The 25,928-nt window shown below is 43.3% G+C and overlaps 2 protein-coding genes, 1 long non-coding RNA gene and 1 pseudogene across 3 annotated transcripts; 1 reads left to right on the forward strand and 3 right to left on the reverse strand.

Annotated features, from left to right (window-relative positions):
* Positions 1 to 25,866, forward strand: LOC148122762 (uncharacterized). The gene is made up of 2 exons (XR_015737377.1): positions 1 to 926; positions 25,547 to 25,866. It is a non-coding gene; the product is annotated as an uncharacterized LOC148122762 (long non-coding RNA).
* On the reverse strand, positions 7,454 to 9,087 carry LOC148122763 (insulin-induced gene 1 protein pseudogene; annotated as a pseudogene).
* LOC148122764 (interferon alpha-12-like) lies at positions 10,377 to 10,946 on the reverse strand. The gene has a single exon (XM_087903881.1). It carries the CDS (start codon positions 10,944 to 10,946, stop codon positions 10,377 to 10,379), a length of 570 nt encoding a protein of 189 aa, XP_087760007.1.
* On the reverse strand, positions 16,048 to 16,620 carry LOC148122765 (interferon alpha-12-like). Its single transcript, XM_087903882.1, has one exon. The coding sequence runs from the start codon at positions 16,618 to 16,620 to the stop codon at positions 16,048 to 16,050; it is 573 nt and encodes a 190-aa protein (XP_087760008.1).
* Positions 25,867 to 25,928: the final 62 nt, after the last annotated feature.

A 25,928-nucleotide genomic window follows, 5' to 3' on the forward strand; every position in this document is an offset into this window, starting at 1 on the left:
GATGGCAGTCCTGTCTTTCTTGGCTTCAACTCCACACTCATGGCAATGGCATTTCCTGTCGGAAATCCCCTTGCTCTGGTTCTGTCTCGCAGGCACGAGAGAACCGGCACGATTTTCATCTCTCGTAGCGACTGTAGAGTGTCGATTCTTCAAGGTGCACCCCAGTCAAGTGAGCAAGCTGTGCTGCAGCACAGCATTGTCCACATCAAGAGCAGAAGCCCAGGCACCATGCCGAAACGTAACTATTGAGGAGCTGGCCGGGAGAGGGCGCGCGCGTGAAGCAAGGCTTCAGACCCTTTGAGCCAGGTGATTTTGCCACCTGAATAGCGCACTTCTCAGCAGGCTCAGGGAGCTGGTTGACTGCACTGAGTCCTTTCGCTGAGAGTGGGCGCCACCCAGGAAGGAGCCAGATTGCCGGCCTGATTCCGCCTGTGCTCTGCCGATTTGGACGACCGCCGCCTGGAACCTAGGTCTAGACAGACTTGATTGGACAGAGAACCCATGGCAGGGAGAATGTCGGGGCTCCAAACGCCAGAGAACCATACTTTGGTATGGTTTCCTCTGGTCCGAATCTCATGGTTGTGTGTGGGGGGCGCTGTAGCTTTCTAGCTCGCCTTGGGCGGGCAGGAATGGGAAAGGGAAAGTAGAAGCTGGAAAGACCAGAGCTGCTGGCCCCAGAGAGCAAGTGGGGCACAGAGAGGACAGACCTAGAGGCTCGACCCCTGCTCATGGGAACTCTGCTGAACTGCACCAAGTGGGACTTCAGCCAGGAGGATGACGATCCTGTCTTTCTTTGCTTCAACCCCACACCCATGGCAATGGCATTTCCTGTCAGAAATCCCCTTGCTCTGCTTCAGAGTGCTTCACTGTGGTGCCCCCTTCTCTGGGACTTGTTGGATCCTCTGAGCCTCTGGAACTAAAGGCAAGTTTCTCCGACTCCAAGGATTATTATGCTTCCAATGACTATTTCTTTCACCGCGAATCTATGCTTTTCACGGTTTTGGTTTATTTTTTTTTCTCGCTCTATGCTACATGTATTTCTACTATCATTGTATTTTGAAACCTTTAGTCGGCTGTCTAATGTCTTTAGCTGTTTGGTTTCCAAATCGGAGCGTTTAGCTCCTCATACTGGTGTTTCTATGCTCTTTCACTTTCTGGAGCCTGCTGAGATGGATGGATGTTTTCTGTGAAGCCCTCAAGAAAAACCGGAACTCAGTTCTTTCCCACCAGCCTGTCAGGAGTACCCAGGTCCTCTTTTATCCTCCCTTACCCTCCCTGCTGTATTTCTGGAGGGCTCTTTCCCTCCCCTGACGCTTCAGTGCGAAGGACACTGGACACTGGCTGCATCAACACACAGGTTGACGGGACCCAGGGTTGATGATGGAAGCCAGAGTAGAACATCTCCACTCACTCCCATTCCAAGAAAAATCGCTGGTCACCTCAGGGTCACAATTCCAATGAGTCCCTTCTCTGAAGAGAGGGACTGCCCAAGAGGTCTCCACCTGTGCCAGTCATCGGCTTCCTCCTGGAGACTCCCAGAGTCATTCCTACCTTTGTGTAGCAGACAGCACACAGCAGACAAAGCTTCGCTGCTTCCCGGGGAGTCTCCTCCCATTTTTCCAGGTGGTAGCTTCCAGCAGGTGTCCACTACTGGACAGGTCAGATCAGGATGGCCTGCACTTTGGCAGCAGCTGAGCCACTAGGAGGCTCAAGGTTCAGGCTGTAAGGAGAGGGGTTCAGTGACAACCGCAAGGATCCCTGGTGGTGGGCAAATATAGTGTCCTGGTCACTCTGGCACCCAAAAATGACTTGAATGGTTGGGCATTCTGTCACATCCTGGTCTCCCGTGTCATGTTTTCTGGATACGATTGCATTCCTTCCAACACACACACACACACACACACACACACACACACACACACACACCACACCACCACCACCACCACCTCTCTCTCTCTCTCTCTCTCTCTCTCTCTCTCTCTCTCTCTCTCATTGGTCCTCTCAACACTGTGAACCGTCCTGGGTCTCTCCACCACACTGCTTCTTAAAAGTCAACAAGAGGCTGTGAACATGAATAGGTGACATGTTGTGTAACTTTCAGTGTTCAAAGTAGGCCCAGGTTGGTGTTTCTCGTATTCTGAGGGTGCACACAAGATCAACGGAATGGAACGCTCAAGAGCCATGGCTGATCAGCCTTGAAAGTAGCAGGGCCACAGTGAGGGTGACCAGAGAGGGTCTTTCTGGTCACACACTTGACTCCTCCTGCCTCACGTCACCCAGTGGCTTGTTTGGGGCTGGTTGGAGGAAGGTACTGTCCTGTGAGAACAGGTGCAGGTTGCCTGGACAGAGCAGAGTCGATGTTGGTCTCCTGTCATTATGGGAGAGTCCGGTCACCTGCTCCTGGTGCACCATCCCTGGCGAATCGCTGAACACTCGATCCTCTGCAGCAGATGGCCAACCATCTTGCCAAGAGCGGGGACACAGTGGATGTTATGTGTGCGAATGAAGAGAGACAAGAGAGTCCCAGGACTTGCAGCAAGGCCCTGGCAGCATTCATTCAGGGCCTCGGCCATCCCTTCCTAGGGCCCATTCAATGAGCAAGGATGAGGTAGCCTTCTGACTCCAGACTGAGAGTCCTGAGTTCCTAGTAAACAGAAGGAAGCTAGAACCCTCTGACCTGCCATGTAATGGCTTCAATTCCTGCCATGAGGGAAAATATTTCCTACACAAGGGTCCATCTTACGACACCTGTGGCCCCTGTCTAACTTCTCTCAGGAATTGAAAGCCAAAGAGACAATTTGGAATCATCAATTTATTAGTAATCAGATAGGATGTGGCACACAAACCCTTCCATTCTCCCAGTCTTAGAGTGTGATGTATGAGACCCTTTTTAAAACGTGGATGATGGTGCCCGCTCCTTCCATTCATCGATTCAGACTTCTTTCATCTCATGTTGCATTTGGACTCTGTGTGTGTGTGTGTGTGTGTGTGTGTGTGTGTGTGTGTGTGTGTGTACTGTGCTCTGACCTGAGGACCTGAACATGCTGTCACCTCAGTGGAGATTCCTGCATGGAGCTTCTTCTCTTCCTGGAGATTCTCTCTGCAGGCACCGGGAATGTGGAAATGGCCACTTGCATTTCTGCTATGACGATCTTCTTGGAGCAATTGTTGTATCTCTTTCCCTCCAGAAAGCTGGAGATTCGTAAGAAGTAGGAGCGGATGGCCATGACAAAAGTAGGCAGACAGGGAGGTGTTTGCTCTGCTGTCCCCTCCAGAGCCTCCAGGCCACTCAACAGACTAGTGAGAAGCGGCCCAAGTGTCGTCTCTGGCCAGGCATTTCTTGTATCCTGTGGCCTGAAGAGATGGAGAAGCTGCCTGAGCATCTCAGTGTAGCAACAGGTGGCTTCTTCTCTCTGCTTTCCCTGGGTGATATGGCCTTTCTTCCAGGGACATCTGAAATCGGTTCTGTCTTGCAGGCAGGAGAGAACAGGCATGATTTTGATTTTCATCTCTTTTAATAACTGTAGAGTGTCAGTGCGCTGGGAATCGATTCTCCAAGACGCACTCCAGTCAAGTGTACAAGCTGTGCTGCAGCCCAGTGTTATGCTCATCAAGAGCAGAGGCACAGTCACCATGCTGGAATGTAACGATTCCGGAGATGGACAAAGAGGGCGGGCGCGTTAAAGCAAGGCTTTTGACTCATTTGAGCTAGGAGATTTGCGGCTGCTTTAATAGTGCACTTCTCAGCCGGCTCAAGAAGTTTGTTCACTGAGTCCTTAAAATGAGAGTGGGAGCCAGATTGCTTGCCTGGCCCGCCTGTGCTCTGCTCTGCGGATTCGGCCAAACGCTGCTTGGAACCTAGGTCTAGAGGGACTTGATTGGACCGAGGACACATGGTGGGGCGAATGTGGGGGCTCCAAATGCCAGAGAGCCTTAGTTTGATATGGTTTCCTCTGGTCCGATTCTCAAGAGTGGTGTGTCCTGGGTGCAGTAACTTCTAGCTCGCTTTGGGCGGGAATGGGAAACTGGTAAGTAGGGGCTGGGTAGACCAGAGCTGGCTGTCCCCGGAGAGGAGAGGAAGAGGGTCCCAGAGAGGGGAGGTGTGGAAGCTCGACAAGCTCCCCTGGGAGTTGTACTGAACCGAGCCATGTTGGACTCTATCAGGTGGATGGCGATCCTGCTGGACCTCCCTGCCTTTCCTTGCTTGAACCCCACACTCATGGGAATGGCATTTCCTGTCTGAAATCCCCTTGCTCTGCTTCAGAGTGCTTCATGGAGGTAGCTACTCCCGTCTGTGGGTCTGTGAGACCCTCTGCTCTTCTGAACTAAACGCTAGGTTCTCCCTTTTGTATTATTTTGCTATCCTCTTTTTTTCAGCTTTTTTTTTTTTTGAGTAATTTTCACTATGTATCTATGGTTGTTCGGGTTTTATTGTTTTTTGTTTGTTTGTTTTGCTTCTTCTTTAGCTGTTTGTGTTTGTACTGTCATTATATTTTTAGACCTTTAGTCGGATCTCTAATATCTTTAGTTGCAACGTCTCAAAAGTTTCGCGTTGGGTTCCTCGTCTTTGTGTTAAGTTCTAGTTGTTTCTCAGCTGTTCAAGTTGGTGGCACCTGCTGTCTCTGATGGAAGTTGGCTTTCTAGCTGTCCAGAAATACTCATTTCTTGTCTGTTACTTATTTCGGTTTCCCTTTTTATTTTCATCCTTGTCTTATTAATTCCTTCATGGTTATATCTATTTTGGGAAGTTTTTTTTTTCTTCCTATTTTTTCAAGTAAAAGTTTGGATCTTCATTTTCCACATGAGGTATCTGTGCCTATTATGTTTTTAATCTACATATAATTTGAATTGTCTCCTTGTTTCATCTCAATTTCTCTGACTATTGGCTCTCTTGTTTTTCCTTCAGGAATGTCCAATTTTCTCTGTTGAAAGCCTTGCTCTTCGGATTAATCTGCAAGATTCTTGCTGTGCTTTCCTTCTCTGTGCTGTTTTCTTGTGGTTCCCAAGAATGAGTTGGCTACTTATTGCCTTAGGTAGTAGAATCTCTAAGATTTTAGGAGCGCAGTCCACATTGTCATTTCTATTCCTAAATTTATTTTCAATTTCTCCATCTCACTGCACGGTTTCTTCTCACACCACCGCTCATGGTGTGCTCTGAGCTCACATGTGCTGACTTAGGCAATACGCATACAGCCCCCAGTTCCATCGCATTTTGTCTCTCTCTATAAGCCTGGGTGTGTGTTGCTTTTCTCTTTAAGACTTATCCTCATTGAATGGCTTCAAGGATTCCCCAAATTATCCTCGATCTTTGTCTCTATTGCCTGAACACTTTCCAAAATTGTTATGTGTGAGTGTTGCTTATAAAGCAAGGAGACTTGAACCTGTGTCCTCTCTACTCGGGCATAAAGTGGATTGTCAGCCTACATGCGTTAGCGCAAATAAAATGCACTACTTCCTGTCATCATTGCCGTGTGTGAATTTTTATCTCTACCCATGTCCTTAATTATAGAACTATATGTCCTATTGCCAAACATACTTCTGTAATTTCATGATTAATTTCAAGCACCTTATGATATTTAGTAATTTTTCTTCTTCTGTATCTCTTATGACTAATATTTTGGGAGTTTTGTATCCTTAATAAGAATTCAAAAAGAAGGCAAAAGAGCACAGTGCTACACACAGCATGGACGTGAACCTCACTGGGTGTTCGTATCTGGGACAGTGAATGTTCTTGGTACTAGTTACCATTTTTACAAATTCAGTCACTTTGGTTCAGTGTTCCTACAACAAACTTATGGCATACACATTTTTTGACATCACACCTTTTGTCTACACTATTTCTAACAGGTTTATTTCCAGTTTTAGAGGAAAAATAGCTCTCTGCATATGGTCAAGTCCATCACCAAGTCCCTCGCTCTTCTTCCAGTCTCTCGCGGTTTTCCTGAGAAAATGTCTCAGCTGAAGAGCACATTCGAAGGACCAGCCATTTGTTTACATTTTCAGAAAATTTCAAAGATTGTTCCAAAGTCCAGAACAACTCATTTTCTCTTCATCAAAGTAGTTTTAGAAAACCAGTTTATTCCAGACACTTTCCTCAAAACAAAATAAGCAAAACCCCAAAGAACCTTACCACGTGGGTGAACCCAGACCCAGATGCACACAGACACCAAGCTACTGTCCTGCCTGGGAACCAGCTTCTGCTTCATCAAGTCAGTTCCACGGAATTTAAAACAAACCAAAAGCACTTACACTGCGGAATACAAAAAGGTAAAATTGTAAGCAAAAATGACTAAACTCACAGAACTGGAGTGTGTCAGAGGATTAGGGTGCAGTGGAGGGTGTGCTGAGAGATGGCACAGCTCGTACAAGTACGGTCGAGCTTGCTGTAAATGGTTCTGAAATGGCTCAAGAACCCTTCTCTGGAACAGCTCATGCAGTAAAACAAACAAACAAACAAATAATATTTAAGAGAATAGAAGGCTCAGATTGGTTTTCAATCTGCACTTATAGTTGAAGACCCCAATACTTGGAAATTAGGTCCCACATGTTTTACACCACATGTTTTATGTATGTGTCAATACATGCAGGACACTGCGTATTCAATGCAGTGACGTGCACACTCCACTTTTACAAGCTGATCACAGATTGCCTGCTCCAAAGTCCTCTCCACTCTGGCGCGACAGAGACAATTTCGGCTTATGACAAACGAAGCAGCACAGAGAGCTGCTCACCCATAGACGGTCCTGATCATAGACAAAACTTCATTCAAATTGAGGAGAAAAGTCCAGCACCGCTGTGCAGAGGTGTGACATTGCATTGCCCTTGATTCTCAGTAAAATTGTTTACAAACCCCTGGCCATGAAAAGCGTAGTTCCCACACTGGTGAGACACACATGTGAGCACCTGCCTGAGAGTGATCTGGAGTTGTGGCTGCCCTGGGATCTATGGGAAACATGACCTTCCTTCAGCTCACTGCTGCCCCCTCCCCTTTACACAACCCTGTGTTTTGATTTTTGGTAAGTACTCTTATTACTTTCTCCTTTGAGCACTGACACAAAACTGCAGATTGGTAATTCATTTTGATTCAAAGCTTTCAAATACGGCGACTTGCTTTGATTGATTAATGAAATATCACACTTGGGAAACTGTCCCTCCCCACTCAACTCTTCCATAAACCCTGGGATGGAATGTTCCAGTGCAGACAGATGTGAGGGGCAGTGAGCCAGGTAAGATGTTTGTGGAAGTGGTCCTTGCCTCCTTCTGCTAGTCGAGACCAAGAGAATACTTCTTCAGGAGTCATTTATCATCAGCAGCACAGTCTAAACGGAACGTGGAGGAAAAAGATCATTTTCATCACACCCAGGACCAGTGTCTTTGTACCCTGCTTCTGCTCTGAACCATGCTCTGAAGCGCAGTCACTGTGAGACTTTTTCAGAACACCCATAGCTAACGGTCATCCTATGTTCTCCACTGTGATGGCTCCTGAGAAAAACATACACGGGAGTCAAGGACAAATATAGAGGAAATCTGGAGATGTGTACTGGTAGACACCATTATACACAAGAAGCTGAGGGATCAGCATAGCTAGGAAGGTGATGGTGATCCCAAGTCCAAGGCCATTTTGGGAGCAATCAATCATCCACACAGGCCCAAAGATGTGGCCGTTAAAGTCAAGAACAGCTGCATATTATTGGTACTGGCGAGATTGATGCCAACGAACACCACAACCCAGCGCATGATGCTGGCTCACCCTTCTCGTAGGGGTTCTCACAGGTGACTGACGCTACAGGGGTACAGTGGACCAACCACAATGGCTGCCATGCCACAGTGCAGGGACATCCGCCAGGCAGAGGAGATGTTGGCAATCACCCTGACATTCTGCGGAATGTGAAGCAGTTTGAGCATCATTGCCAGGACCGTGCAGAACGAGAAAAGCATAAGGCTTCTCTGCACCAGGTCTTGGTGCCAGTTGCCGGGCCACGCACTACATTCCGCTGGGGCTCTGGGAATCCAGGGAAGGGAACCCTGTGTACATCAGGCTGCCTCAATTAAGCCTCACAGGAGGCTCTACGGCCTTGCAGTGCCTGGGTTTGGGCAGCTCCAGACGTGGTTGCGCAGCCTGGGCTTCTGTGGCCAGGCACACACACCTTGGAGGTGCACAGCACAACATCACATGTAATGTACCCAGACAGCCCATGAAGAGCCCCTATCATTTCCTGTGAGTGAACATACATTTTTCTTGTATCACTGTTGTATAAATACAATGAAAATAATAGCTTTGTGGTTTTCTCCCTATAAACCCGGGCAATATAATATGACATGAACTACGCTAGCCTTATCCATTTATATTTATTGACAGTTATGTAGTCTGCTACTTTAACACTCACTTTACATAGATGATGTGGTTTATGGTGGTTTGAAGGAGTATGGTCCCTGTCTTAGTTAGGGTTTCTATTGCTGTAAAGAGAGACCATGAACACATCGTTTCTTATTAAGAAAAACTTCTCAATGGTGCTGATTTACACTCAGAGGTATAGTCCATTATCATCATAGTGGAAAATAAGACAGCATGCAGACAGACATGATATTGGAGAAGGAGCTGAGAATTCTACACCTTGATCCACAGGCAGGAGAAGGCCATACTAGGCCACATATGAGTATATAATACCTCAAAGCCAATATTCACAGTGGCACACTTCCTACAACAAGTCCACACGTACTCCAACAAAGCCATACCTCCTAATAGTGCTACTCCCTATAGGTCAAGAATTCAAACATATGAGTCTGTGGGGGCCATTCCTACTCAAACCACCACACAATCTAAATCAAAATTTAAATTATGTTTCTCCCAGAATATCACTTTAAAACACCCGGAACCATGAAGATACCAAAGAATAAAAGCAGTGCTGTATTGGTAGTGTCACCATACCTGATATCAAATTACAGCTATAGTCTAAGAGAGTGTTACTGCGGGATTACTACCCCTTACCACAGGCGCCTCCTACAGCCGATGGCTATAAATGCAGAGACCCACAACCGGTCACGGAGCAGGAAATAAAGGGCTGACTTCCTGGCCCCGAGGATCATTGCAGAAGAGGGAGCAGAAGGATTGCAAGATCCAGAGGCCGTGCATGACTACAGCAAAGAGTGTTCTTGGACCAACACAGTAGCTGCACAGATGAACTGAGAGTGACTATGACTGAATGAACAAGACCAAGTCAGACAACGTCCCAGCTTGGAAAACACAGGAAACTTCACTTCTAGCTGAGGAACTATGGCAACTGGTGGCTGCCGAGAGAGAGCTTCATTGTCCTCAGGGTTGGTGTCCCTAAGAGAGGCTACCTAAGCTCCAGGAGATTGCTGTGTATCCATGCTCAACTAGAAGCTCCAAGAGAAGAAAGATGAAAAGGAGGAGGAAAAGGAAGTGGAGGAGGAAGAGGAAAAAGAAGAGGAGGAGGGGAAAACTCGAGAAATTGAGAGGGAACAGTGGTGTTTGGAAGGATTAATTTTAGAGGCATTTCACTTCCCTGGTGGAATTTATTCCAAGGGATGTTTCTTGAGACCATTATGAATGGAGATGCTCTCCTGATTCCTTACTGGTATGTTTCCTGTCATATTCAAGTAGGTTGATTATTTTTCTGTAATCTATTTTTATCACTGTACATGATCTCACTCATATTTAGAATCCGAAACTTGTCAAATTCATGGAAGTTGAGAGCAGATGAAAGGTCCCAGAGGTCAGGGAGGTCAGGGGGAGGATTACTCTGCTGAACATTGCATCAAAGAGGACCAAGTCACAATGAGACAGGGCAAGATTTTCTGACTGTCTACTGGACAGCATGCTGATTACACATCCAGAGAACACTATACACTGTAGAGAATTACAGGGACAGATGTAGGGCTTATCTAAACACTATGTAGGGCACACAAGTATCCACTGCAATTTTTCAGCTGTGTACATTTGTGTAATTTTTATGGCACAGATTATCATCTTGAAAAGACTTGAAAAAATGAAAAAATATAAAATTAACAAATCAAAAGTATTATATTCAGCAAAATTTAATAGAATACAAAATAATTGATTTACATATGCTTTACAATACGAAAAAAAGTGAAAAACTACAAGATTTAACCTAAATAATTTAAATTATATAAATAGTGAAGTACATACATACATACATACAGACATACTTACATACATATGCCTTAATGGATACGGGAATGAATGCCTTTACAGATGGACAAAATTTGCTCAGTTTTGCTGAAATATCTAGGCAGGTTGATAGAATTCATGCCAAAAAAATGAAAGGTTTTATAGGATAATTTACGCAGTGTGGTATAGTGTCCTAGCTCAGGAGACTGCTCTCCAACTTGGCTCACTCCTCCTCACTCAGTCTTGACAGCAACTTGGCTGAGGAAGACAGGGCTCTCCAGACTTCTGCTCTCACCACCTCCCAGGCACAGGGGCTGTGTTTCTTCTCTTTCAGGTAGACAGTGATCCTGTGGAAGTATTTCCTCACAGCCAGCATGGAGTCTTCCTGGCTCAGGGGAGGTTCCTGTACCCCCACCTGCTGCATCAGACAGGCCTGCAGGTCATTCAGTTGCTGATAGAGGTCATCACAGAATGTGTCTAGGAGGGTTGTCTCCCAAGCAGCAGATGAGTTCTTTGAGCTGAAGAGGATGAGGACCTGCTGGGTCAGCTCCTGCAGAACAGGGATGGCTTGAGTCTTCTGGATCTGCTGGGCATCCACCTTCTCCAGAGGGAAAGCAAAGTCCTTTCTGTCCTTCAGGCAGGAGACAGGGGAGAGTCTCCTCATTTGTGCCAGGAGTGTCAAGGTTCTCTTGTTCCTGAGGTTATGTGTCTGAGTCAGGTCACATCCCAGAAAGCAGGCTGACCAGTAGCTCATCAACACCAGGATCATCAGGAAGTCACAGGGTCTGGCCATTGTGGATGTTGCAGATGCTGCTGGTCCTTTAGGCTATTAGTCCTGGACCTTCCCGTTTAGGGTCTCTGAAGACCATGGTGTGTGCATGTGTCTTAAATAGGGAATAACACTACTTTCCATTTTCTGAAGCCCTCCCCTTACTTTCCAGTTCTCTTTTCAATTTGTTTAACTCATTCTCTGGCTTCTTTCTGGGATTTTTTTCTAAGCCATTTTGGTTTTCATCTTTGCTTCCTCTTTCACCGCTGCCTTCAGAAAGCTGTTGTTTTTACAGCTTTTCTCTTTCTCAATGGCATTGTCATTAACTATCACTCCATAGATACACACTCTAGGTTTGACATCTATTGTAATGACATAGTAATTAAGTATCACTTCTTAGATACACACTCTAGGTCTGCAATGGCATTGTAATTAAGTATCTCTCCATGTGTATACACTCTAGGTTTGCAATGTACACTTCTATTGGGATGGCATTGTCATTAACTATTACTCCACAGATGATTTTTCCTTGTTTGTAACTTAGACATTTTCTGTAATGACAAAATTTTCTCCAAAATTTTATTTATTTATACATTATTGAAATTCATTTTACCATACTTCTTGTTTTATTTATATTAGTAACATAAATATTCAAATCAAAATGTAAGGTATGATGTGAATTGTTCCTTAATGAATGTAATAATTATATTACATTATATAGTATTGATGCAATTTTAGACATTAAATTTTTCCAATGTTTAAGGACTAAAAAATCAAGTTACTTCCTTTAAATTGCCTTCATTAATTCTAATAGCAATTCATATAAAATATTAATTAAATCATCCATATAGCTTAGTTATTCATCCAATAATAATTGTCATGTCATCATGTGGTCTCAATGTATAAAGGATTGCTTTCAAACTTGATGAACTGAGTTTGATTCCTGGAACCCATGGTTGAAATAGAGAAACCAACTCCTATAAGGTGGTCTCTTCACACCACACTCATACTTGGTGAACTTGTGCCTACACACACACATGCACACACACACACACACACACACACACACACACACACACACACACTGACTCAGTACTTGTTTGCACACAGCACCCACACACCATCATATACGTACATACTCACACAAAATAAACACACGCATTGATGAACATTTATAAACACATAGACACACACTCTCACATACACATGCATACAAATGTACAAACACACACATATACACGCATATATCACATCTACTCACTTGCACACGCATGCACACAGATATACACTCACACAGAAATGTAAACACACACACACATGAACAGAAGAGAAGCATAAATACACCCTCTCACAAATTATATACATATATATTCATACAGACGCACAAACACCCACACATATACACACTCACAGACAAACACATGCATACACATATATACATATTTCTACAATATACACACACATACACACACTCTCACACTTAAGACAGATTTTCAACCATACACAGAGAAACACACACTCAAGCACACAGGCACAAACCAATATACACAGTCCCACATATACAAATACATACACACATCATCATTCAAACATAAACACTCACCACATACTCACACAGACAGTCACACTCATGCAGAAATTTCCACACATGCCTACCCATTTGCAGAAACACACACATATTTGCAATCACACTCAATTCCACATGTACACATGACACACACAAACTAACACACAGAAACATTCATGCATATTCTTATACATACATTCACATAATGCTCTCTCACATACACACAAACACACACATACATAAGGAGCACCTGCACACACAATCAGATACACATGTATGGTCACACACAAAAAAACACATGCATAGACACACACTCACATGCACAAAAGTAATAAACTATGAAAATTTCAAAGATCAGTTTTCGCCTATTTTGCCTCACAACTTTGAACATTAACTCCATGGACTTCTGGTTCCATTGTGTAATGTGGGAACCATGAGATTCACCAAGTTACTTAATGGTGACCGAAGAGCTGACAGGCACAAAGTGTGTCCTTAGGATGGATTTCTCTAAACTTCCTCCAGCAAAGCCTCACTCCCTAACAGTTCATTCACCTGAAACAATCCATGGATTTTCATTGATACAGTTTGTTCCTTGAGGAAGTGATGAAGGCTCATCTTCCCTGTGAACACTGCTACCATGAGTACCAACCTCCAACACAGAAAACCTTGAGACACATTTTATGTCCAAACCACAACATACAGGTAAAGTGTCTGAACTTTGCATTTCAAAGACTTAGGATCTCAAATGCTATGCCATAAGTACTATTAAAATCGTATCAATCTTATAATCATTTTAATTAGCCTGGGATGTTTATCATCATGCACAGGACACTGTAGTATGTTTTATCTCAGTAAACAAAGTAAAAAAGTTTGTATCAAGTCATGTTAGAAGCAGTTCTAGCTTCTCATCTCCTACAGTATTTAGGAATCTGAGCAGTCATTTCCATATGCTTGCAAATTTAAAGTCTTTGTCCTCATTCTGTAAATAATAGATTAATTAATTTAAATAATGGCAACAAATAATTGTTATATTGCTTTAGATTATATAAAAAGACCTTCTGTGTAGGAGAACATTAGAGTCCCAATTATCCTTGCCTTCAAACTGTATCTAATATTGGAATATCTAATATGGAATATTTGCTTTTCTGATTTTGATAATTTTAGTTTCTTCTACTTTTGGGGTACATGGTGCTGATGGACTTTGAAAACATGTCCCCTCAACTCTTGTCTAGTGACCCTGAGATGGTTTTCCTGGCTTCTTCGACCCTTCTTAGTACATTTTCATCCCTTCAGTCTCCATGGCCTTCCGATACTTCTGTCTTGGAATCCTTATCCAGGAAGTCTGTCTTCCTGTCATTTCTGTGGCTGCACATGGGTGACACAACTACTTTATAAATTTCATATATTTGGGAAGGCAAAAGACATGCAGGAATCCTGTAAGCATGTTCACAGGGCTGGTCTACTGACTGCAGAATTCTTTAGCTTGAGACTCTGTCTGAAAACCCAATACTCCTCAGCTGCCACAATATAACAAAAAAAAATGCACACCCCTGTACAAGCACAGGCATGTGTGCGCATGCACAACATTTTAAAATTAATTTAAATTAATTTTAAAATTAATTTAATATGTGTTTATTTCCCTTGAAGGGACAACAGTTTGTTCTCAGTTTTCTTGTTTACTTTAAGTGGAAAGTGATGTTCCGGGTCCCCCTTGGGCTTCTATAACTGGGCAGGGATTGGGCAGGGCCTTCATAGCACAATCTCTTCAGAATGGAGAGCCAGATGAGGCTTTCTTCTTTATTTCCATAGATACAGGCCTGCATAGACTCATGCAGGCAAAGGGGGTTCTCTGACATTTCTCCCTCTCAAGAACAATTTCTGAAGCACACGTGGTTGTTCTTCCTTTGTCCCTCAAAGTCAGAAGCAGTATAGATACCCCCTTATTGCCCACCCTTTTGTAGTGAGGACTAGTGTTGTTCACCAGTGCCAATCACCCAGACCCTCCATGATGGTTCCTCCTTGGTGTGCATGTGTGTGCGGAGTCTGATCTCAGGATGGTGTTGCTTCTTCAATACCTTGGGACTTACTCGGTAGCTCTCGGACTCGTTAGTCTCTCTGCTGCACAGCGACACCGCATCCCCAGCCCTCCCTCTGGTGCCTCACGCCATGAGAGAAGGCTCACTAGATGACTTCAGAACTCATACTGGAGGTCATGTTTACACGCTGGGCTAAGTTTCCTAAATCCTAGAAAGTTACTGATTTTGTCTCTAGTTGTTTATGTGAAGGCTGTTTGTCTTCATTTAAGTGCACAGAACTTGAGAGTAAACCAACAGGTCAGAGAAGACAGAGGCACATAAGTCTGGAAGAGTTAGTAAAAGAGCACCAAGTCACAATTTGACAGGATCAGGACATTCTGGGAGTGTTTGATGTTGGGTCATAGGTGCCACAGCAGGAAGAAGCTCACTAAGATGCTAAGGCTTCATTTTTCTGAAGGAGCAGTGGGGTTCAACCTACCTGGAAAAGACTGACATCTAGCTAACTCACTCTAGTTTCTTTATTCAAACACAGACAAAGTTAACAGCAGCTGAGAATGGTTCTAATGACCAAAGTTAATGTGCTCCTGCTGCCTGTGAGAGCAGGCAACCCACAAAAACCTCTGTCCCTTTTGACTATGGCTAGTCGTTATCCAAATTAAGAACTCCAGGCCTGCCTGGAGTGTCTTAGGACCAAGGTCAGTGTAGCTGCAAGCTCTCACGTAGCACCAAGTGCCGGTTCTCCAGAGAGACAACGTTTCTTCAAGTCTTAAACAGTGTCAAAACAATTTCACAGCCTTTACTGATTATCACAAACATAGCAATGGCTTACTGAAATATTTCACTCCAAGTCAGACAAAAAGACGGTACTATATGTTTCACTTGAAGCTGGCCATGAAGGCTTGACTTTACATGTCACTGTATTCTGGATTACTGCTACACAGCATACTGGTCAAATTCGCAGAAAAATACTCTATCATGGAGAAATGTAAATTTAAAAATTTAGTTTTTACCATCAGTGAATGAGAAGTGTGACATGTGTATATCTACTCATCTAAACAATAGGCAATGCCACATATCAATAATGGTTTGCACCCTGGTTATGCATGCATTTTTTATACTGCAGAGTATCAGTTTAGAACATTACAAGATTTTTAAATGCTATAAAGAAGAAAAAGGAAAAGCAGGTTCCTTCAGGAAAATTTATTGAACATAGAAAAATAAACTGGTTACATATGTATTTGTTACCTTAAAATAATTATATAACTTTATCAACTTATAATAGAAAATAAGTTAAATCATATTATATTTCAATGAATCAACCAACTAATAAATAAATAAATGAATCTTAAAATATAAACAAAAAATGTCTTTACAGATAGACAGAGTATTGCTCATTCATGCTGAAGCATCCAGGCAGGTTGAGTGAGTTCCTGCCAAAATGACAGATTTTTGAGGTCGCAGAATCTGAGAACGAGATGCAATGTCCTAGTTCAGGAGAGTCCTCTCCAACTTGGCTCAGGACTTACTCCTTCTCCTCACTCAATCTTGCCAGCAACTTGGCTGAGGAAGACAGGGCTCTCCAGACTTCTGCTCTCACCACCTCCCAGGCACAGGGGCTGTGTTTCTTCTCTCTCAGGTAGACAGTGATCCTGTGGAAGTATTTCCTCACAGCCAACATGGAGTCTTCCTGGGTGAGGGGAGGTTCCTGCAGCCCCACCTGCTGCATCAGACAGGCCTGCAGGTCATTCAGTTGCTGATAGAGGTCATCACAGAATGTGTCTAGGAGGGTTGTCTCCCAAGCAGCAGATGAGTCCTTTGAGCTGAAGAGGATGAGGACCTGCTGGGTCAGCTCCTGCAGGACAGGGAGGACTTGAGTCTTCTGGATCTGCTGGACATCCACCTTCTCCAGAGGGAATGCAAAGTCCTTTCTGTCCTTCAGGCAGGAGAGAGGGGAGAGTCTCCTCATTTGTGCCAGGAGTGTCAAGGCTCCCTTGTTCCCGAGGTTATGAGTCTGAGGCAGGTCACATCCCAGAGAGCAGGTTGACCAGTAGCTCATCAGCACAAGAGCCATCAGGAAAACACAGGGTCTGACCATTGTGGATGATGCAGATGCTGCTGGTCCTCTGTTCTGTTGGTTCTGAACCTTCCCCTCTAGGTTCTCTGAAGATCATCTTGTGTGGATGTGTCTTAAATAAGGGAAAACACTAGTACCATTTTCTAAATCCCCACCCCTCTTTCTAATTATTTTTTTTATTTGTGTGCTTAAGTCATTTTCTTTTTGTGCCTAGGAATTTTTTCTCAACCATGTTGATTTCCTTCTTACTTCCCCTTTCACTCCTTCCCTAAGAAGGAACCTGTTTTACTGGTTCTGCTTTTCTAAGTAGAATTGTCATTAACTATTACATTAGGGATATGCATTATCTGTTGAAATTTAAACATCTTTTGTGAAGACAAAAACTCCTCTTAAAAATTCCTCAAAGAGTATGGAATTTAATTGTATAATTATTTTGTTTCATTTATATGATTTACTTAAAATTTTAAATCATAGTGTAAAGTATGACCCAAAATTTTCTAACCTAACAAATATTGAAGTAGAGGTATATATATTTTAAAGTTTCTCAATACCTAAACAGTTAAAACTGAATTCTTCAAATTGCTTGCTTTATTTGTAATATAAATTTACATAAAAGGTTAATTTAAACATCACCATTAATTTGTGATTTAATCAATGACTGTGTAAAAAGACTTGCTATTCAACCTTGATGAATTAAGTCTGATTTTATTTCTGTAAGTTGCCCTCAGACCATATATACACAAAGTGACCATCTTTTACACGCACAAGACAGCCTCAGACACATATTCATAAATACACACGTATACTCACATACTTACACATACTTTCTCATTCATGCCTGATCATTAACACCCGAATACATACAGAGACACAGACACACAACCTCACATACACGTGCACACACATATACAACCAAACCCATCCACATAGTCACACACTTACTCACATACATACACAGAGAAACATACCAACAGAAACACAGAGACGCAAAAAGATACACTCTCATGTACAAGTGTACAGACACACAAATAAATATAAACACTCACATATCCAAACACACAGTCATAGACACACACATGAACATATACGTATGCACACTCACACAATACACACATATAAAAATACACTCCCAGTCACACGCACTCTCACAGACATGCAAACCTACACACACTCCAAAACACACACACATCCACAGAAAAGACACACATTTTGACATTAACAAAGATATATATATACTAAAACACAAGTGCACAAACATTTATGCATTTCCATAATACACACAAATATATATACACGCAAACTCACACATGAATGCACACAGTCACTCATTACACAATACACATATACACACATGAACTAATTTCCACACATATGCACAAATCCTGACTAATACACATACATATATGCATACATACATTCACATTTCACACATACACACAAGCTCACAAACAAACAATCCCACAGAGACAAACACACTACACATACAGACATGTACACATGCAGGCCCTTGCACACACACAGAAATACAGGCATTATATCACACACACACAATGCACTTACAAACTTGCACACATATAACATCACATACACACAGACGTAAAGATCCATATTGACACACATTCATACACACACAGCAATAATAAGAAATTAAAAATCTTAAAGATAAATTTGCACTCAATTTGTCTCACAACTTTAGACCGTTAACTCCATGAACTCTGGATCCATTGCATAGTGTGTGAAGACCATGAGATTCACAAAGTTACTCACTTAATGGTGGCCAAGAAGCAGACAGGGACAAAGTGTGTCTTTAGGATGAGCCCCATAACCTTCCTCCAGCAAAGCCCCACTTCCTAATAGTTCACTCACCTGACACAATCCATGGATTTTCATTCAGTTTGTTCCTTGAGGAAGTGATGAAGGCTCATGTTTCCTGTGAACACTGCCCCCATGAGTACCAACCTCCAACACAGGACACCTTAAGACACATTTTAGGTTCAATCCATAACATACAGGTAAAGTGTCTGAATTTTGTATTTCAAAGGCTTTGGTTCTCAAGAGCTTTGTCAAAAGTACTATTAAAATCATACCATTTTTCTATGATCATTTAAATCAGCGTGTGATGTTTATCCTCATGTACAGGACACTGCAGTATGGTTCAGGCCCTGTAAACACTGCTTGTACCAAATAATAATAGAAGCAGTTCTAGCTTCTCAGCATCTCCTAAGGCAGCTAGGGATCTGCATGGCTATTTCTGTGTGCTTGCTGACCTTAAAGTCTTTGTTCTCATTCTGTAAATAATAAATTTTATTTAAATAATGGCAACAAATAAATGTTATATTGTTTGACATTATTTACAAAGTCATTCTGTATAGGAGAACATTAGAATTATTATTCCCCTTACCTGTAAACTGTATCTAACTGGAAATTTTTGTTTTCTGCTGTCAATAATTTCAGTTTCTTTGACTTTTGGAGTATACTCTATTGTCAGACACTTTGGAAACATGTCCCTTCATCTCCTGTCTACTGACCTTGGTGATGGTTTCTTGGCTGTGCAGACACTTCGTAGTGCCACTTAATCCCCTCAGTCTCCATGGCCTTCTGATGCCTCTGTCTTGATATCTTTATCCAGGAAGTCTATATTTCTGTCATTCCTTAGATCCATGAAGGTGTCCTGGCCAATGTTTGAGTTTTGAATATTAGGAAGGTGCAAGAATTCTATGACTCTGTTAAGCGTGTGTCACAGGGCTGCTCTAGTGACAGCAGAGTCCATTAATTTCTGTCTCTGTCTGAAAGCTCATTTCTCCCCCATTACCAGAACACAGCTTTGAGGATGTGATCCTCCTGGTAGAACTTGCTGCTCTTTGCCCTTGTCCAAAGCGTCTGCCTGGGGCTAAAGCAAAGGGTGTTGGATTAATTTTGTTGGCAGAAAAAAATCTCAATAAAGAAAAAGAGCAAGCTAAACAAGGAAAAATGTATAATTTGAGGAGAAAAGGAGCACCAAGAAGTGGACGGGGCTAAGTCTATATTCAAGAATATAAACATATTAGGAGATGGATAAAAAGGAGTGATGATCTCAAAACAAGATTCCATCCAGCTAAGATTCTAATTTGTGATAAGGAATTCAAGAAAATCTTCGATCTGGGAGTGGTGGGGCACACCTTTATTCTTAGCACTCCAGAGGCAGGTGCAGAAGGATCTCTGAGTTTGAGGCCAGCTAAGTCTACAGATCAAATATCAAGACAACCAAGCTTAGGAGGTAAAGGAAATCATGGAAAACAGAAAGCTGGTGAATATGTAATTGATGAGGGGACCAAGTTCCAGCCCCAGTAAGTAGCAGAACTCTGTAGCTTTGGCCACATGGTTCTGGCTTTAGAGTGAAGAAAGTAGTTATGGAACATTCCTACTAGAATAAAGAAAGCCACTGAGAAAAGTGTCAGGGGTGTCTCTGAATTAAGGGCCAGGGAGGCCATTGTTAGAAGCTGTGATGATGAAGCCTGGATTGCCTTGGAGACCTCAAGATGTTGCAGATGCTAGAGTCATGGGACACCCATGAAGGAAAGTTGCTAACAGAATGTGGAACCAGCTCAAGAGCCAGAAGTGTATTGAGGTCAGCAAAGATGACAGGAATTGGAGATCTGAAGAGCATTTTGACATTAGCCATGGAGATTCAGAGTTTGGAGCTTGCCCAGTTGGTTTTCAGTCTTGCTTTTGTCCAGTATTTCCTCCCTTTGCTGGGGTTTGGAATGGTAATGTATTTACTGTGCCATTTTATGCTGGAAGTATATCTTTTCAATTTTGACTTTACAGGGGGATTGCAGTTAAGAGATTGCATCAATCTCAGAAGAGACTTCAAACTTAAGTCTTTTAAATAAGTGTGAAGCAGTTACAGACTACAGGGAGGGGACTTTTGAAGTTGGGCTGAATTCATTTTTGCATTACAATATGGCTACAAGTCTGTGGGGCCCAGGGAGTGGATGTGGTAGCTTGAAAGAAGTGGCCCCTATGGGAAGCAGAACTATTGTGTTTGACTTTGTTAGGCTAGTTGTGGCACTGTTGGATGAAGTGTGTCACTGTGGGGTGTGCTTTGAGGTCTCCATCGCTCAAGATACACTCGATGTGACATAGAATTGCTTCTGCTGCCTGTGAACCAAGATATAAAATTCTCAGCTCCTTCTCCAGCACCATGTATGCGTGTGTGCCACTTGCCATGATGATAATGAACTAAATCTCTGAACTGTAAGCCAGCCCTAATTAAATGTTTTCCTTTATAAGAGTTATGTGATCATGGAGTCTCTTCACAGCAATAGAAAGTGTAAGTCACATGCTCTCCTCACATCCTGTCTCAGTCCCTCTTGTCCTGTCTCTGGTTCTCCAATTCTGTTGGACAAAAGCATATTATTGCATATAATATGTAGAAAACAATATGGCTATACATATTTTCTGGGCAAGTTGATAGTACAGAACTGCTTCATAGAACTCTTATTCTGTTACATATACATAAATATGATGAAAATTACCTTAAAATAAACACCAAGGTAAGAATGTAGAGAGTCGTACCGGAAAGATGTTACACAATCACACAGGTCTGGGATATCTCATTCAGGATAGTGTTTTCTATTTCCATCCATTTGCATGCAAAATTCAAGATGTCATAGTTTTTACCGCTGAGTAGTACTCTAATGTGTAGATGTGCCACACTTTCTTTATCCATTCTTCCATTGAGGGGCACCTAGGTTGTTTCCAGGTTCTGGATATTACAAATAATGCTGCTATGAACATAGTTGAACAAATGCTTTTGTAGTGTGATAGGGCATCTCTTGGGTATATTCCCAAGAGTGGAATTGCTGGGTCCTGAGGGAGGTTGACTTCCAATTTCCTGAGAAACTGCCACACTGATTTCCAAAGTGGTTGTACAAGAGACTTGGCTCTAGAGGGGATCCCAGGTGTCCATGGGGATGTCCCCTGCTAGGTCCTTGGACAGCAGAGGAGAGGGTGCCTGAACTGGCCTTATCCCATAGTCACACTGATGAATATCTCGAATATCACCATAGAACCTTCATCCGGTGATGGATGGAGATAGAGACAGAGACCCACATCAGAGCACTGGACTGAGCTCCCAAAGTCCAGTTGAAGAGCAGGAGGGAGAAGATGAGCAAGGAAGTCAGGACCACAAGGGGTTGGTCCACCCACTGAGACAGTGTGCCAGACCTAATGGGAGCTCACCAAATCCAGCTGGACTGGGACTGAACGAGCATGTGATCAAACTGGACTCTCTGAATGTGGCTGACAATGGGGGCTGACTGAGAAGCCATTGATAATTGCACTGGGACGTGTTTCTACTGCATGTACTGGCTTTTTGGGACCCTAGTCTATTTGGATGCACACCTTCCCAGGCCTGGATGGAGTGGGGAGGGCCTTGGACTTCCCACAGGGCAGGGTACCCTGTCCTCTCTTAATACTAGAGGGGGAGGGAGAAGGGGGAAGGAGGAGGGAGGGTGGGGGAGTGGGAGGGGAATGGGAGGAGAGGAGGAAGTGGAAATTTTTGATGGAAAAAAATAATAAAAAAACAACCTTATTTTACATACCAATCCCAGTTCCTTTTCCCTCCTCTCCTCCCTCTCCTGCCACCTTCCCCTGCAACCCCCCCTCGACTCCTCAGAGAGAGTGAGGTCCATCATGGGGAGTCAACAAAGTCTGCCACATCACATGAGACAGGGCCAAGCCTCCCCTCCTGGATCTAGGCTGAGCAAGGTAATAGCCCGACCATAGGTAATGGGCTCCAAAAGCCAGGTAACACAATAGCGATAAATACTGGCTACACATTACTCTCAAGATTGAGTTGATCAGATGTCTGCACCTGAGCTGTTGGTCTATGGTCCTGGGTCTATGGTCCTGCTGGGGTCTGTGTTGATGTCCATAGCTCCGTTACCACAGAGGTCCATAGGAACCATGTGTGTTGAAATCTGAGGGCCATGCTGAGCCCCACCCTGCCCTTTCCGGCCTTGGAATAGCTGACCCTACCTCTCACTGGACACTGCAGCAGGAGAGTTGGCACAAGCCCTCTCCCAGTCCCACACTTGGGAGAGATGGCTCTTATCCCTTACCATGGGCATGGGAGAGCTATCCCCAATTGCATTGGTGGAGGGAACTAAATCTGCCCCTCACCTGAGAGAGGCAGTCCCAGCAGCCCAAACTGAGGAGCTTAGCTAACACCAAGTTCCACATCCTGGCCGTTAGGTTGGCCCATCCTAACATCTACCCCATTTATAGCCTGCATGTGAGAGGGCTGGTCTTGCAGAACAATAGCCACAGGGTCTCCATGACTGAGTTGGGGCAACAGCAGGATATCTGAGGGATAGCACATGGTCTAGTGATGAAGATGTACCAGAGGTCAGAGACCTTGAACCAGACCAATGACTCCTTGCAATAAACATTTGAGGGTGGGATTTATTGTTCAAAAGTGTATATTCTGTGACACACTGACTCCCCCAGTGCCATTGGGTCAAATGAAGAGGTGCTGGAATGGTGGGAAAGATAGTAGATGAAGGTGGCTCATTTCATTTTGTTTTTAATTAAATTTTTCTGGGGGTTTCATTGAGGAATAGGCTGAAGGGTGAGTGGCAGACATGGGGATGCTGAGTGACATGTGTGGTTGGGGTGCATGATGTAAAAATTCCCAAGGTATGATATTAATATATATATATTAATATATATTCCCAAGGTATTATATATATAATATAATATATATATAATTCCCAAGGTGTATATATATATATATAATGATTTCATGGAATTCAAGGGTTTCCATGGCAGTTTTTCCTACAGATGGGTGTTGTCTTCCTCCCTGTACATGTCCTACAAAACTCAAAGGGGCTCATGGGTCGAGATTCTCTGGGCTGTTGATCTGTGCCCTTCCTAAACATAGATCTTGCTCCAGTATGAATGAGAACTAGTTTATTCGGGACCGATTAAGAGTGATTGTAACACAGCCTGTGTAACACGGATTCAGGTTTCCCATGTGGTGTGGTCTATTGTAGAAGTTACTTGAACATCAAGACAGTCATAAATCAGAGCATTTACCAAGCCCATTGTTGCTGGTCTCATAGGCAGAGCAGCAGCAGGAGAGCAGGGCAGCTCTTCTGAAGCTCAGACACTGCATTCCAGCATTCCTAGCCTGGGCATGGTTTGCTCAGTTTCACGAGGCATTCCAAATGCTTTACCCACTGCTCCAAATGATGTGAAGTCACAACACAGCTTGGTTGTAAACAGTTACTCAGGGCACTACACACAGACCCCTCCTTCTCCAGAGAATTTCCTCTACAGAAGGCTGGAGGGGGAGAAAAAGCCTCAAGCCGGGTGGTGGTGGCACACGCCATTAATCCCAGCACTCAGGAGACAGAGGCAGGCGGATCTCTGTGAGTTCGAAACTAGCCTGGTCTACAAGACCTAGTTTCAGGGCAGGCTCTAAAACTACAGTGGAACCCTGTCTCAAAAAACAAAACAAACAAACAAACAAACCCAAGCCTCTTTGTAACTGTTTGTGCATGTTGAGTTGTTCATTGTACAGAAGACATGGGCTGTGTGAACCTGGGAGGATGCTCTCTCCCTCAGGTAAGGAGCGAAGAGAATTGAGTCTTCCAAACTGAAGTCAGTTCTTCTGGCAAATCCCATTTTGACTGTGGAGAAAAATCCTCTAGGAAATATTTCTTCAGAGAAGACTCCAGAGTTGTTTTCTTTCTTTTCTGAAAGTGATGGCTAGTAGGGACTCTCTTCCTCTCTAAATGTTTGCCAACATTACAGATTGTTTCCTTTCTGATTCTCTCTCTCTCTCTCTCTCTCTCTCTCTCTCTCTCTCTCTCTCTCTCTCTCCATACACATTAGGTCATTAGAAGAACATTCTCTCAGTTCCAAATTCTTTCATATGAGAGTTTCTCACAATCCTTGAGTTGCTTCGTTTTTGGTTTCACTTGTGGTTATGTGTTTCCAGGAAAAATTAACCGCCAGAAATCCAGATGTAATAGAAATCAGTTGTGCAGTGAGCAGAGCTGGTTAATGAGGACAGAATGAGGAGCACACACTGGGGTTTTCCACATCAGGGAGGAGGAAACCAGGGCTATGAGGCTGAAAAATGGGGTCTGGAAAGCAGGGAGTGCAGCAGAAAGAAAGCTGTGTGCACATGTATGTGCAATATTATATATAGTATGTGCTGCTGTTAAGCAGTGTGTTGTTTACAATACACATGCTTAGACTTCCTCTTTCAATTTTGGTCTTGGTCAATGATCTCTATATGAAGTAATTATAAGACATTGATTCCTTAATGAGTATTGATTTTAGCGATTAATCTTCAGTTCCAATGTGTCTTATTGTAAAGATGTTCAGGCTGTAATTACCTGGCGCGGGTGAGAAGGAAACATGGAACACACAATGAACCTGCTTAGGAGTTTATTTGGGTGTGTGTGTACAGGCCTGAGAGAGAGAGAGAGAGAGAGAGAGAGAGAGAGAGAGAGAAACAGTGACAGAGAGAGGACTGAAGATGGCATGTCCAGCTTTTAAAGGTTGCCTAGCGCATGTGCACAGGGAGATGGCGTGGTTACATCATATGCAGATGATGGAGCTCACACATGCATGCAAGGGCTCATGCAGCTGCGTCATATGTAGATGATGCAACTATGCCTCACATGGGATCAAATGGGGCCCTTTAAGCTCTCCAGGCCATTGGGCACCTCTGCCTGAGGTCTTGTCCTTGCATGCATGGCCCTAGTACTCAAATGTGTCAGCCATGCTGTGGCTGAATCATAACACAGTCTATTGTGACAGACAGGAAAGACTTTCAGTGCTTCACTGTCTATACTTTTCCATTAGCTCTTCCTATCTTTTCTTGAGGTGTTGGTTTGATGGTAGAAGTCCCCAAATCTGATTTCTTTCTCTTTTCTACTCTCCTAGAAAGAAAACCCTGATGTTGGTTTGTGGCAATGAAGCAGAAAATATGATGTCGTTGGAAATGAAAGCTGAAGAATGGAGCTGGTGAATCATCCAAGTGAGATAGCAGGAGTAATATCAGCTACTAAAATTCAGTGGAAAAATCTATGTTGATTAAATACAACGATGTTATGAAAGTGACTATATTTCCAATGAATCTTCATGTTCAATTCAATCTGTCTTAGTTAGGATTTTGTAGCTCGAATTCTAATTGGTCTAGTAATATCAGCTACTAAAATTCAGTGGAAAAATCTATGTTGATTAAATACAACGATGTTATGAAAGTGACTATATTTCCAATGAATCTTCATGTTCAATTCAATCTGTCTTAGTTAGGATTTTGTAGCTCG

Source organism: Myodes glareolus, chromosome 3 (assembly GCF_982192425.1).
Source record: "Myodes glareolus chromosome 3, mMyoGla1.1, whole genome shotgun sequence".
Classification (NCBI taxonomy): domain Eukaryota; kingdom Metazoa; phylum Chordata; class Mammalia; order Rodentia; family Cricetidae; genus Myodes; species Myodes glareolus.

Bases quoted from the DNA above. Each gene is read 5' to 3' on its own strand.
- LOC148122764 (XM_087903881.1), bottom strand. From the start codon at position 10,946: ATGGCCAGACCCTGTGACTTCCTGATGATCCTGGTGTTGATGAGCTAC.
- LOC148122765 (XM_087903882.1), bottom strand. From the start codon at position 16,620: ATGGTCAGACCCTGTGTTTTCCTGATGGCTCTTGTGCTGATGAGCTAC.